This window comes from Coregonus lavaretus (genome assembly GCF_964263955.1).
Source record: "Coregonus lavaretus genome assembly, chromosome: 4".
NCBI lineage: Eukaryota > Metazoa > Chordata > Actinopteri > Salmoniformes > Salmonidae > Coregonus > Coregonus lavaretus.
The window spans coordinates 67,535,309-67,547,753 of record NC_139991.1 but is presented as its reverse complement, the minus strand read 5'-3'; the positions used below and the strand labels follow the sequence as shown (position 1 = coordinate 67,547,753).

Below are 12,445 nucleotides of genomic sequence, written 5' to 3'. Positions count from 1 at the left end.
CAGAAAATCTATAATTATTTCTGGTTGCTTATCAAAGTTAGCTGGCTAACTCGTTTATCATGCTTTGAAATATACACCTCAGCAGTGTGGGGAGACCCGTAGTTAGGTAAACCATATGGAGTGATTAATTATGTTTAAGATCAGAGGTGAAAGAGTAATCCATTTAACTGCAGTGTAGAAACATCTTTCCATTACACACACTGTAACCACATCCAATGACTAAGAAATTGAAAACTTCCAGGGATGAGGACACTACTTTTTCAGGCCAGGATTCACCCTTAGGATCCCACGCACAGGGATAGTTCAGTTGTCATCGATCCAACTTTCACTGCTTTACCTCAGGTTTCTCTTTACATTCAAGGAAGAATCCCAAAGTAGATATCCTGTTCGTTTTTTCAGAAATGAATTACTTTATTCACAGAAAGGTCAATATAAAACGTTTACTTGGTAACATATTTAAAGGAATAGTTAACCCAAATTACATAATTACATGTTGGTGTCCTTACCCTGTAAGCAGTCTATGGACAAGGTAAGACTGCCTACAGGGGAAGGAAACCAATATGCAATTTTGTAGTTTGGGTGAACTATCCCTTTTAGGAGCAGTTTTAACATAACATCTATGAAATGGTGCCTCCAAACAGAATAACATAAAACCTATGAAGTGGTGCCTCCAGACAGAATAACATAAAACCTATGAAGTGGTGCCTCCAGACAGAATAACATAAAACCTATGAAGTGGTGCCTCCAGACAGAATAACATAAAATCTATGAAGTGGTGCCTCCAGACAGAATAACATAAAACCTATGAAGTGGTGCCTCCAGACAGAATAACATAAAACCTATGAAGTGGTGCCTCCAGACAGAATAACATAAAACCTATGAAGTGGTGCCTCCAGACAGAATAACATAAAACCTATGAAGTGGTGCCTCCAGACAGAATAACATAAAACCTATGAAGTGGTGCCTCCAGACAGAATAACATAAAACCTATGAAGTGGTGCCTCCAGACAGAATAACATAAAACCTATGAAGTGGTGCCTCCAGACAGAATAACATAAAACCTATGAAGTGGTGCCTCCAGACAGAATAACATACAGTAAAGGGAGTTTAATACCTCTCCCTAGGTCTACAGCCACACAGAGATTTTGTGTTAGAAAAATGCGAATTGAGCAAATGGGTTTCTATGGGAGTAATCCATTGTTAAGTGAAAAACGCACAGTATATCAACCTGTGTGCGTAAGCAACTCGTCTATAAATAATTGACTTGAGTTTTGAGGGACAAAGAAATACAATGATGAATGCCCATGCATTTTCATATGTTCCTGTATGGCTGTAGCCCAAGGGTCAAATCCTACCTGGACTCTTGCACAAAACTAATGCGTTAAAGAATTAGGCAAAAGTTTGAGTTGTGCATGCATCTCAAGTTAGGAATTGACCCCCACTCTAACATCATGTTATTTAATTTAACAACAATTATTGAACAACAATTTAATTAATCTTGATCAGGAAAGGAACAGTACATATTATGAAATCATTGTATGAATAGATTTACAAAGAAATTAACAAGGTCATTTTTGTCAGAAGGAAAGCCTTAACTAATACCTGCATGTTACAGGTGTATTGTATCCACAAGGATTTAAAAATGTGCCTTGAAACGTGCACTGGTCTTACTAAAAGTAAGCATGGAATTGAATAACAAAAAATCCACAAAGACTGCATATTTTTGGTACAGACACGTTCTCCTTGTCTAGAGGAGAAAAGCACCAATATACATGGTGGTCTCTGCTGAACAGTCAATCAGTCCATAATTGTCTTCATCAATGGACACCATCAGGAGATCCCCTTCCTCCAGGGTGACCACCTGTCCTGTGTACATTGTCCTTCTCTCTCCTCTCCTATCATCTGGTATGCTATCCTTGACTTCCATGATAGGCCAATTATTTTCATAGCTAATGGAGTATTTCAGGACTTTCAGGCTAAGAAAATGGACCTCGCCAGATACCTTGTCCTTATCTGGCATTCGAAAGTTGACCCCCACATAGACAAAGTATCGGCCTTCCTGAGGGACAACCAGAGCTTGCTTGCTCTCGTCATAGGTGAAATTCTGCATGTGCACCAAGCCAGTGTCCTGGTGTTCCCATTGGATGTAGTCTTTAGGCACGGAGTTGCAGCTTGATGATGCTGGAGGTAGGAGAAGATGGAGAGGATCAGAGGTAATATATAAATGATCGTGATTCTGGAAATATATCCACTTGATATTCAAAATACAAAAATCCAACATTCCTGACAGCTGCACTCACACAATATTACCACAGACTCACAGTGTGCACACTATAGCCTATTAGCAAACTAAGCAGGAAGTTTGATTAGGCATGTGAATAACACCAAACTTTTGAACGGTAGTGTGTGTATATATACACACACACACACACACACTACCGTTCAAAAAAATGTTGGCCATTAAAATAACATCAAATTGATCAGAAATACAGTGTAGAATATCTACATAGGCGTACAGAGGCCCATTATCAGCAACCATCAGTCCTGTGTTCCAAAGGCACGTTGTGTTTGCCTATCCAAGTTCATCATTTTAAAAGGCTAATTGATCATTAGAAAACACTTTTGCTGAAAACTGTTGTGCTGATTAAAGAAGCAATTAAACTGGCCTTCCTGAGACTAGTTGAGTATCTGGAGCATTAGCAATTGTAGGTTCGATTACAGGCTCAAAATGGCCAGAAACAAATAACTTTCTTCTGAAACTCATCAGTCTATTCTTGTTCTGAGAAATAAAGGCTATTCCATGCGAGACATTGCCAAGGAACTGAAGATCTCGTACAACGCTGTGTACTACTCCCTTCACAGAACAGCGCAAACTGGCTCTAACCAGAATAGAAAGAGGAGTGGGAGGCCCCGGTGCACAACTGAGCAAGAGGACAAATACATTAGAGTGTCTAGTTTGAGAAACAGACGCTTCACAGGTCCTCAACTGGCAGCTTAATTAAATAGTACCCGCAAAACACCAGTCTCAACGTCAACAGTGGACAGGCGACTCCGGGATGCTGACCTTCTAGGCAGAGCTGCAAAGAAAAAGCCATATCTCAGACTGGTCAATACAAATAAAAGATGGGCAGTCTGAGATATATGCTCCAGATACTCAACTAGTCTCAAGAAGGCCAGTTTTATTTCTTCTTTAATCAGCACAACAGTTTTCAGCTGTGCTAACATAATTGCAAAAGGGTTTTCTAATGATCAATTAGCCTTGTAAAATGATAAACTTGGATTAGCAAACACAACGTGCCATTGGAACACAGGACTGATGGTTGCTGATAATGGGCCTCTGTACGCCAACGTATCTATTCCATAAAACAAATCTGCTGTTTCCAGCTACCATAGCCATTTACAACATGAACAATGTATTTCTGATCAATTTGATGTTATTTTAATGGACAAAAAAATTGCTTTTCTTTCGAAAAACAAGGACATTTCTAAGTGACCCCAAACTTTTGAACGGTAGTGTATATATACAAACTACCAGTCAAAAGTTTGGACACCCTACTCATTCAAGGGTTTTTCTTTATTTTTATTATTTTCTACATTGTAGAATAATAGTGAAGACATCAAAACGATTAAATAACACATATGCAAGAACCACAGAGTCAAGAATCATGTAGTAACTAAATAAGTGTTAAACAAATCAAAATATATTTGAGATTCTTCAAATAGCCACCCTTTGCCTTGATGACAGCTTTGCACACGCTTGGCATTCTCTCATCCAGCTTCATGAGGTAGTCACCTGGAATGCATTTCAATTAACAGGTGTGCCTTCTTAAAAGTTAATTTGTGGAATTTATTTCCTTCTTAATGTGTTTGAGCCAATCAGTTGTGTTGTGACAAGGTAGGGGGGGTATACAGAAGATAGCCCTATTTGGCAAAAGTCCAAGTCCATATTATGGCAAGAACAGCTCAAATAAGCAAAGAGAAACGACAGTCCATCATTACTTTTAGACATGAAGGTCAGTCAATACGGAAAATGTCAAGAACTTTGAAAGTTTCTTCAAGTGCAGTCACAAAAACCATCAAGAGCTATGATGAAACAGGCTGTCCTGAGGACCGCCACAGGAATGGAAGACCCAGAGTTACCTCTGCTGCAGAGAATAAGTTAATTAAAGTTACCAGCCTCAGAAATTGCAGCCCAAATAAATGCTTCACAGAGTTCAAGTCACAGACACATCTCAACATCAACTGTTCAGAGGGGACTGTGTGAATCAGGCCTTCATGGTCGAATTGCTGCAAAGAAACCACTACTAAAGGACACCAATAAGAAGAAGAGATCTGCTTGGGCCAAGAAACACGCGCAATGGACATTAGACCGGTGGAAATGTGTCCTTTGGTCTGGAGTCCAAATTTGAGATTTTTGGTTCCAAGCGCCATGTCTTTGTGAGACGCGGTGTGGGTGATCGGATGATCTCTGCATGTTTAGTTCCCAGCGTAAATCATGGAGGTGGTGTTATGGTGTGGGGTGCTTTGCTGGTGACACTGTCTGTGATTTATTTAGAATTCAAGGCACACTTGTTTGTTTGCCACATCATTCTGCAGCGATATGCCATTTACTCATCCCATCGGGTTTGGGCTTAGTGGGACTATCATTTGTTTTTCAACTGGACAATGACCCAACAAACCTCCAGGCTGTGTAAGAGGTATTTTACCAAGAAGGAGGGTGATGGAGTGCTGCATCAGATGACCTGGCCTCCACAATCCCCCGACTTCAACCCAATTGAGATGGTTTCGGATGAGTCGGACGGCAGAGTGAAGGAAAAGCAGCCAACAAGTGCTCCTTCTAGACCAGGGGTGTCAAACTCATTTTAACTCAGGGGCCACATGGAGAAAAATCTATTCCCAAGTGGGCCGGACCGGAAAAATCATGGTATATATAACTTAAAAACAACAACTTCAGATTGTTGTCTTTGTTTTAATACGATCAACATACAACATAAAGCTGGAGCCTGAGGACAGTGTGTCCAAAATAGTACAAGCACAACATCACTATTAATCATAAAACACCTCAAGTTATTTGAAAGTTCTGAGGACAAAGAACACACAAACACACAATGCCTCAGTGATTAACAGAACTGTTTCACAGATCACAGAACTATATCAGGGTGTCATTTCTCAGGCAGAAATGTAGATAAAAATAATGAAATCCTGTTCCCCAAACAAGTGCAAGAACCATAGAGTCAAGAATAGGTTAAATATACAAATAAAATAAAATCAATTAAAAACAATAGCACATCAACATAAAAACATATAAACATAAAGCTGGAGCCTGAGGACAGTGTCCAAAAGCACAACATCACTATTAATCATAAAACACCTCAAGTTATTTGAAAGTTCTGAGGACAAAGAACACACAAACACACAATGCCTCAGTGATTCACAGAAGTATATCACACATCACAGAACTATATCAGGGTGTCATTTCTCAGTCAGAAATGTAGATAAAAATAATGAAATCCTGTTCCCCAAACAAGTGCAAGAACCACAGAGTCAAGAATAGGTTAAATATACAAATAAAATAAAATCAATTAAAAACAATAGCACATCAACATAAAAACATATAAACATAAATCTGAACGCGTTGCTCAAACTCCCGTAAAAGTCCCGTTATTTTATCTTTGAACCGCTTCATGTCTGCCACATGTTGGGTCGCGCACACATTTTTCAGACAGGGGAAGTGAGCTGCATCACCACCGGCAAGTTGCGTCTCCCACAATGACAGCTTCAACTTGAAAGAACGTATGCTGTCATAATACTGCGTGACAACTTTGTTGCGCCCTTGCAGCTGTTTGTTCAAGTTATTCAGGTGCTCTGTAACATCCACCATAAATGCAAGGTCCTGCATCCATTCTGCGGAATGAAATTCTAACACTGGTTTGCCCTTTTCTTCCATGAACTGTTCAATTTCTTCTCGTAAATCAAAGAAACGCCTCAGCACAGCACCTCGGCTTAACCATCTTACCTCAGTGTGGTATGGCAGGCCATAGATGTGGTCTTTCTCTCTGAGAAGGCTGTCAAACTGACGGTGATTCAGGCTTCTGGATCAGATGAAATTAACAGTTTGGATGACCACCTTCATGATGTTATCCATCTTTAATGACTTGCAACACAAAGCCTCCTGGTGCAAAATACAGTGAAAAGTCAAAAAATCACGTCCTCCATTTGCAGATTGCACTTTCTCTCTGAACTTTGTCACAACGCCTGCTTTTTTCCCGATCATTGAGGGCGCACCATCTGTAGCCAGGCTGACAGCGCGGGACCAGTCCACTCCGACCCTGTCCAGCGCGCCGACGAGTGCGGTAAAAATATCAGCTGCTGTCGTTGTATCTGTCATCGGCACCAACTCCACGAACTCCTCGGTGACGGTCAATGTGTCATCAACTCCGCGGATGAAAATGGCCAGTTGTGCAACATCTGTAATGTCCGTGCTTTCATCAATTGCAACCGAAAACGCAATAAATGACTTTACTTTTTGCTTCAACTGGCTGTCCAAATCCACTGAAAGATCGGAAATCCTGTCTGCAACTGTGTTTCTTGTCAGGCTGATATTTGCAAAAGCCTGCCGCTTTTCAGGGCACACAATCTCCGCTGCCTTCATCATGCATGTTTTTACAAATTCACCCTCACTAAATGGTTTTGAAGCCACTGCGATTTCATTAGCAATGAGGTAGCTAGCTTTCACTGCAGCGTCACTGATGTCTCGGCTGTGAGTAAACACAGACTGCTGTTTCTTCAGACCCGCCAACAGTTCATTCACCTTCTCTCATCTCCGCTGTCCTTGAAAGTTGTCATATTGATAGGCCTACTGCTGCTAGGTAGCTCTCTCTCTGCTCTCCCCCTCCTCTCTGTCTGTCCTTGATTGCAGGAGTGAAGTCTGGTGTGCGGGAGTCAGGGTTCCAGCTGCAGCTCATTCACCATAATCACCTCAGCCTTTAAGACCCGGTCAAACTTACCACTCATCGTCAGATCATAGTCAAGACGACCATATTATTGGAACCCGACTCCTGCCTCCGCTTCACTCCTGCCACCACCATCCTGCTTTCCACTACCGGACCTCCCTTTTGGACTCACCACGGACACTAGGACATTACGGTACCACACCTGCCCTGACCTGGATCTGTTACCCGCCCTGTAATCTGGATTTGCTCTTCCCCTATTATTGGAAACCTGAACATTGTAAATAAACCTGTTAAACCTTCTCTGGCTTGGTGTGGTTGTCTGCATTTGGGTTCAATCCAGTTAAATCATGACACATATTTGTCGGCATGAAGACTCACATAGTGGCGACGAAGGTTATATTCTTTCAGCACTGCAACATGCTCTGAACACACCAAACATACAGCTTTCCCATTCAATTCCGTGAAAAAATAGGATGACCATTTTTCTTGGAACACTCTGCACTCTGCGTCCACTTTTCTCTTTTTTGACAGAGACATATTGGGGCAATGAGGGTGCCAAAGCACATAATGTTAAAAGTAGAAGCCGTAATAAATATCGCGGGCAAAACAAAGTAGCTCATTGGCTGCACGTGCTTGACCTACTTGCTCTGCCCCGGTATAAACAGTTTGCTTGCTTAACACAATTGCTATTGCGCCATCCAGTGGACGCAATTGGAACAGCAGTTTATTTTATTGAAAAATTGCAGCGCATTTTTATACTTAACGAAAGTATTATTATTATTATTATTATTATTTTTTTTATTTTTTCAAAATCATCTCGCGGGCCGGATTAAACCCATTTGCGGGCCTGATCCGGCCCACGGGCCGGACGTTTGACACCCCTGTTCTAGACTGTTGGAAAAGCATTCCAGCTGAAGCTGGTTGAGAGAATGCCAAGAGTGTGCAAAGCTGTCATCAAGGCAAAGGGTGGCTATTTGAAGAATCTGAAATACAAAATAATGGGACCCATCTTGTCTAAAAAGTTGACTCAAGTTTGCCAAAAAGCACCTGGATGATCATCAAGACTCTTGGAAGAATGTTCTATGGACAGATGATTCAAAAGTATAACTTTTTGGACGACATGGTTCCAGTAATGCCTGGCGAAAACCAAACTCTCCATTCCATAGTAAGAACATCATACCAAAGGTCAAGCATGGTGGTGGTGGTATAATGGTTTGGGGATGCTTTGCTGCCTCAGGACCTGGACGACTTGCCTTAATAGAAAGAACCATGAATTCTGCTCTGTATCAGAGAATTCTACAGGAGCATGTCAGACCATCGGTCTGTGAGCTGAAGCTGAAGCGCAGCTGGGTCATGCAGCAAGACAATGATCCAAAACACAATCAAATCTACATGAAAATTGCTAAAAAGCAACAAATTGGAAGTTTTGGAATGGCCTAGTCAAAGTCCAGACCTAATCCCAATTGAGATGTTGTGGTAGGACTTGAAACGAGCAGTTCATGCTTGAAAACCCACACGTCACTGAGTTAAAGCAGTTCTGCATGGAAGATTGGGCCAAAATTCCTCTACAGCGACGTGAGAGACTGATCAACAACTACAGGAAGCATTTGGTTGGAGTCATTGCAGCTAAAGGTGGCACAACCAGTTATTGAGTGTAAGGGGGCAATTACTTTTTCACACAGGGGAATTGGATGTTGCATAACTTTGTTTATGAAATAAATATGTAATTGTTGTGTTATTTGTTCACTTATGTTCCCTTTATCTAATATTAGGTTTTGGTTGAAGATCTGATAACATTCAGTATCACAAATATGCAAAAGTAGAGAAAATTAGAAAGGGGGCAAATACTTTTTCATAGCACTGTATATATATATAGCAGAATATATTAAAAACACGCTTTACTAAGACCTACTTGTCAGGTGAGCGTTTGGCTTCGGATTCTGTCCTTGACGATCTGGTAGGAAAAAGGGAAAAAACCATCAGTGCATGCTTGCTGTAAGCTGCTGATAGACGTGCCTCTCTCTAGGCTTCATTCATAAAATCAAAGGAATGTACCATGGAAGACATATCATACCAGCGAAATAGTTACATACCTATAGCTTGCTGTCTTGAGTTTTCTGCAGTTGTGAATGTATCCTACAAAAACAAAGACAAGTTAACTATTAATGGTGACCCACAGAAGTTAAGGTTCCATTTAAATCCAATGCCAAAGCTCTCCGGCATTTGTGTGCCCCGTTAAAAACATGTGGATGTCCCATTGCTTACCTTCTCAATACAGTCTCTGATCACACGCTGCGTAAAGAAAAATACAGCTGCACAGCCCAGAACCAAGAATAACGTGACAAGACGCCAGCGACTCTCCTGTCGCTTCATTTCTTGACAGTGTTTGAGCAAAAGAAAAACAGTCTCTTGCTGCGCCATTGAAATCACGGTGTCTTCAGGAATCTCGCGGTTCCTTGCGCACGTCTCCATATCAAACCACGACTACAAAGTCTAAAGTAACCTTATTTCTTCTTAATGATATACATCGAATTTATAGTTCCGCTACCACCTACGCAACTTGGCTGTCAGTGCCGTTACCTGCATGTGTGCCCTGGGAAAATCCCCAAAGTCTTGCACTGACAGACTGATATGACGTCTTTTTATAAAGTATTTGTTAATGTCTTTGATCATATGAGCTGCATAAGGATTGGGAGGATAAGGACATTCCATGTATTTATTTCTGTCAAGGTGGATGCCAGAAGGTCTGCGGTTTGCCAAGATAGCTTGGGGGCCACTGGTGCTAATCTTAGAAGGAGTACATGATCGAATATACTGACTAGGGTGCAACACTATACCAAATAGGGTGATACTATTGTTGTTGGGAGTGACACTCAATAATGGTTGGCCACTGTTGGATGGAATTAGCTTGCAAAGCCCTATATAAACTGATGACAATAGGCTATTGTGAATCCAGTACTGTAATATTAAATACTCTGAACCAACTCTCCATCTGTCACGAGTGTCAGTGTAATGCGGTGGGTCGAAGTCAGTCGCAGGACACAGAACTCAATGAAAACGTACTTTACTGATAAGTAAAGAAACAAATACAAAATACCTCCACACAGGGAGGAGCAAACCCGCTCACCAAAAGTGTTTAATTACTCTCTTACATCCTGAAGTACTCGATACCAGAGAAACTTGTCATAACACAGACTATCCCTCATGCTGCTATAAATGCCCACTCTCAAATTCATAGACAGAGCTGTGGGTCCAAAGGTAGTATTTTATCATACGCAAATTAAGGCAGTTCAATGTAGACAAACGTATAATGACGCTCTTGTATCTTCTATTAATAATAGAGAGCTTCCTGACCTTTTGTTTTATTGCATGACACTTCTCCCCGTCTATCTACAAAATACACAAGATTGTGAATAGGTCTGGAAAAATATCCTTACTGTGTGCCATTCAGCTGCATCACATCGACCTAAGACTCCTGTGAAGAAAGGCAATGCCATAGCTAACCTGACCCTGTCAGCAGGATCTCACGCCTATTTCGCTGCATATTGCAACATAATACCTTTTTGTGCAATCTAATTTGTGTAAAAAGCAGCAACAGACAATGTCCTAGATACAGTGCATTCGGAAAGTATTCAGACTTTTTCCACATTTTGTTATGTTACAGCCTTATTCTAAAATGAATTAAATTGTTTTTTCCCCCTCATCAATACACACACCAAATCAAATCAAATTGTATTGGCCACATGCGCCGAATACAACAGGTGCAGACATTACAGTGAAATGCTTACTTACAGCCCTTAACCAACAGTGCATTTATTTTTTAATAAAAAAGTAAAATAAAACAACAAAATAAGTGTTGAGAAAAAAGAGCAGAAGTAAAATAAAATAACAGTAGGGAGGCTATATATACAGGGGGGTACCATTGTTCAGGATTAATACATTATCAGATGCAACACAACTTTAAAGGAAAGGCAGCTGCTCTTTTGTTTATAAACAGATACAAACACACATCCTGCATCGTCACTGACCCCTAAATTCAATTATATTAACCAAGCCCTCAACATCAAACAAAGACAAGGTCATACTGGGTTTCCTTTAGGTTCTTCATTAAATCCTTGTCTTCAATCATATTGGTCACCATTTCAGCCATCATCTTAGGAACTTTAGACATGAATGACAAGGCCTCCACCTGCAAACTGAAGAAATTTAAAACCAAACTTTTACCTCTTTCTATATCGAGGACTTTGTTGAGAATTGGCTTCACAAAGCCCTCGTCTACTCCATCAGTGACATGTACTGTAATAGAGCTGTAATATGAAGACTCCTCTTTAATGTACCAGCTTTTGTTTGTTCGTACCACGGTCACAGAGTGTCCTTGAGCATGAAGGGCCTTGATCAGAATGTCCATGTGAAGCCAATGGCTTCCTTCCAGAGGAAAGACCAGAACCTTCCCACTGTGGCAAGCTGGCAAAGACACCATGAAGCATGTCACAAGAAGACTTGAGAAAATGCTCCAAAGATGGTACGCCATCCTTCTGAAGGAGAAGGAAAACATTGTCATCACATTTATATTTAAAGCTAGAATCTGTATTTGGTGAAACGGCCATGTTTGTTTGGGATATTACAACAACAAAGAAGTTACTTTAAATGAGGAACACTTTTATTTTCCCCTCTGACATCATTGCAAGCCCGATAGAACAGCAGAATATGTACTGCAATTGTTTTTTTACCACGCTGCTGGTAAAGGCACTTGGGCAAACAGAGGTACTATGTCACCAAATGTGGATTGTAGCTTTATGACATAATTAAAAGCTTCCCTTATTTGGCCTTTTTATAAGACCTAGGCCGGGATTCAATCTGATTGCGTTTTGTCTGCTATGCACCTTTTTAAAGGCAATGTTCCCACGTTTGTGTAGACTGTATTCACGGTACATGCTGCATAAATCGTCTCAATCAGAAATTAGCTTTAAATGTCATATAAAGCTGATCTACCACTGATTGTATTGAATCCCGGGACTAGAGTGGCCTCTAGTATTGTGGTTGAATATTGATAATTTTTGGATAGAGGGTCACCGGGCATTAAATGTCACACAGAAACACTTCAGTCCATAGAAGAAAACCTCAGATTTACTCACCGACAAATCCGCCAATGTTCGAAAAGAAATCCGTATGAATGAACTTCTGTGAACTTGAATGAATCCTTATGTATGAACTGAGTCTGAGCTTGTGTGTTTGCTTCTTATCTCGTTCTAGTAAGTTCAAAGTTCTTCCCCAGTCAGTCAGGACCTTGTCATTCTGTTAAAGAGACAGACCTGTTTTGCATAATTATATCAAGTACCTGTCCAGTTAGTCGAAGATTCAGACCATGTGGTACAAAGTGACTATTACTTACCAAATGGTCTGACAAAGCTCTTTTTAAAATTCACATTCCGAACGCATGTTAAGGGGAAATATGAGCTCAGAGATTTTGAGCAAACACACTGATTGATTAT

General features: G+C 40.7%; 1 protein-coding gene across 1 annotated transcript; it reads right to left on the bottom strand.

Moving 5' to 3' along the window:
* Positions 1 to 386: 386 nt before the first annotated feature.
* On the bottom strand, positions 387 to 12,222 carry LOC311128261 (lymphotoxin-alpha-like). Its single transcript, XM_084160313.1, has 5 exons — positions 12,089 to 12,222; positions 9,219 to 11,488; positions 9,047 to 9,089; positions 8,866 to 8,907; positions 387 to 2,181 (listed from the first exon to the last, which is right to left on the bottom strand). Exons 2-5 carry the CDS (start codon positions 9,423 to 9,425, stop codon positions 1,748 to 1,750), a joined length of 726 nt encoding a protein of 241 aa, XP_084016439.1. The 5' UTR covers positions 9,426 to 11,488; positions 12,089 to 12,222; the 3' UTR covers positions 387 to 1,747.
* Positions 12,223 to 12,445: the final 223 nt, after the last annotated feature.

Excerpts from the sequence above, each read along its gene's own strand:
- LOC311128261 (XM_084160313.1), bottom strand. The coding sequence starts at position 9,425 with ATGGAGACGTGCGCAAGGAACCGCGAGATTCCTGAAGACACCGTGATT. Across the intron at positions 9,090-9,218 it reads TCAGAGACTGTATTGAGAAG|GATACATTCACAACTGCAGA; the intron begins GTAAGCAATGGG and ends TTGTTTTTGTAG. Across the intron at positions 8,908-9,046 it reads CTCAAGACAGCAAGCTATAG|ATCGTCAAGGACAGAATCCG; the intron begins GTATGTAACTAT and ends TTTTCCTACCAG.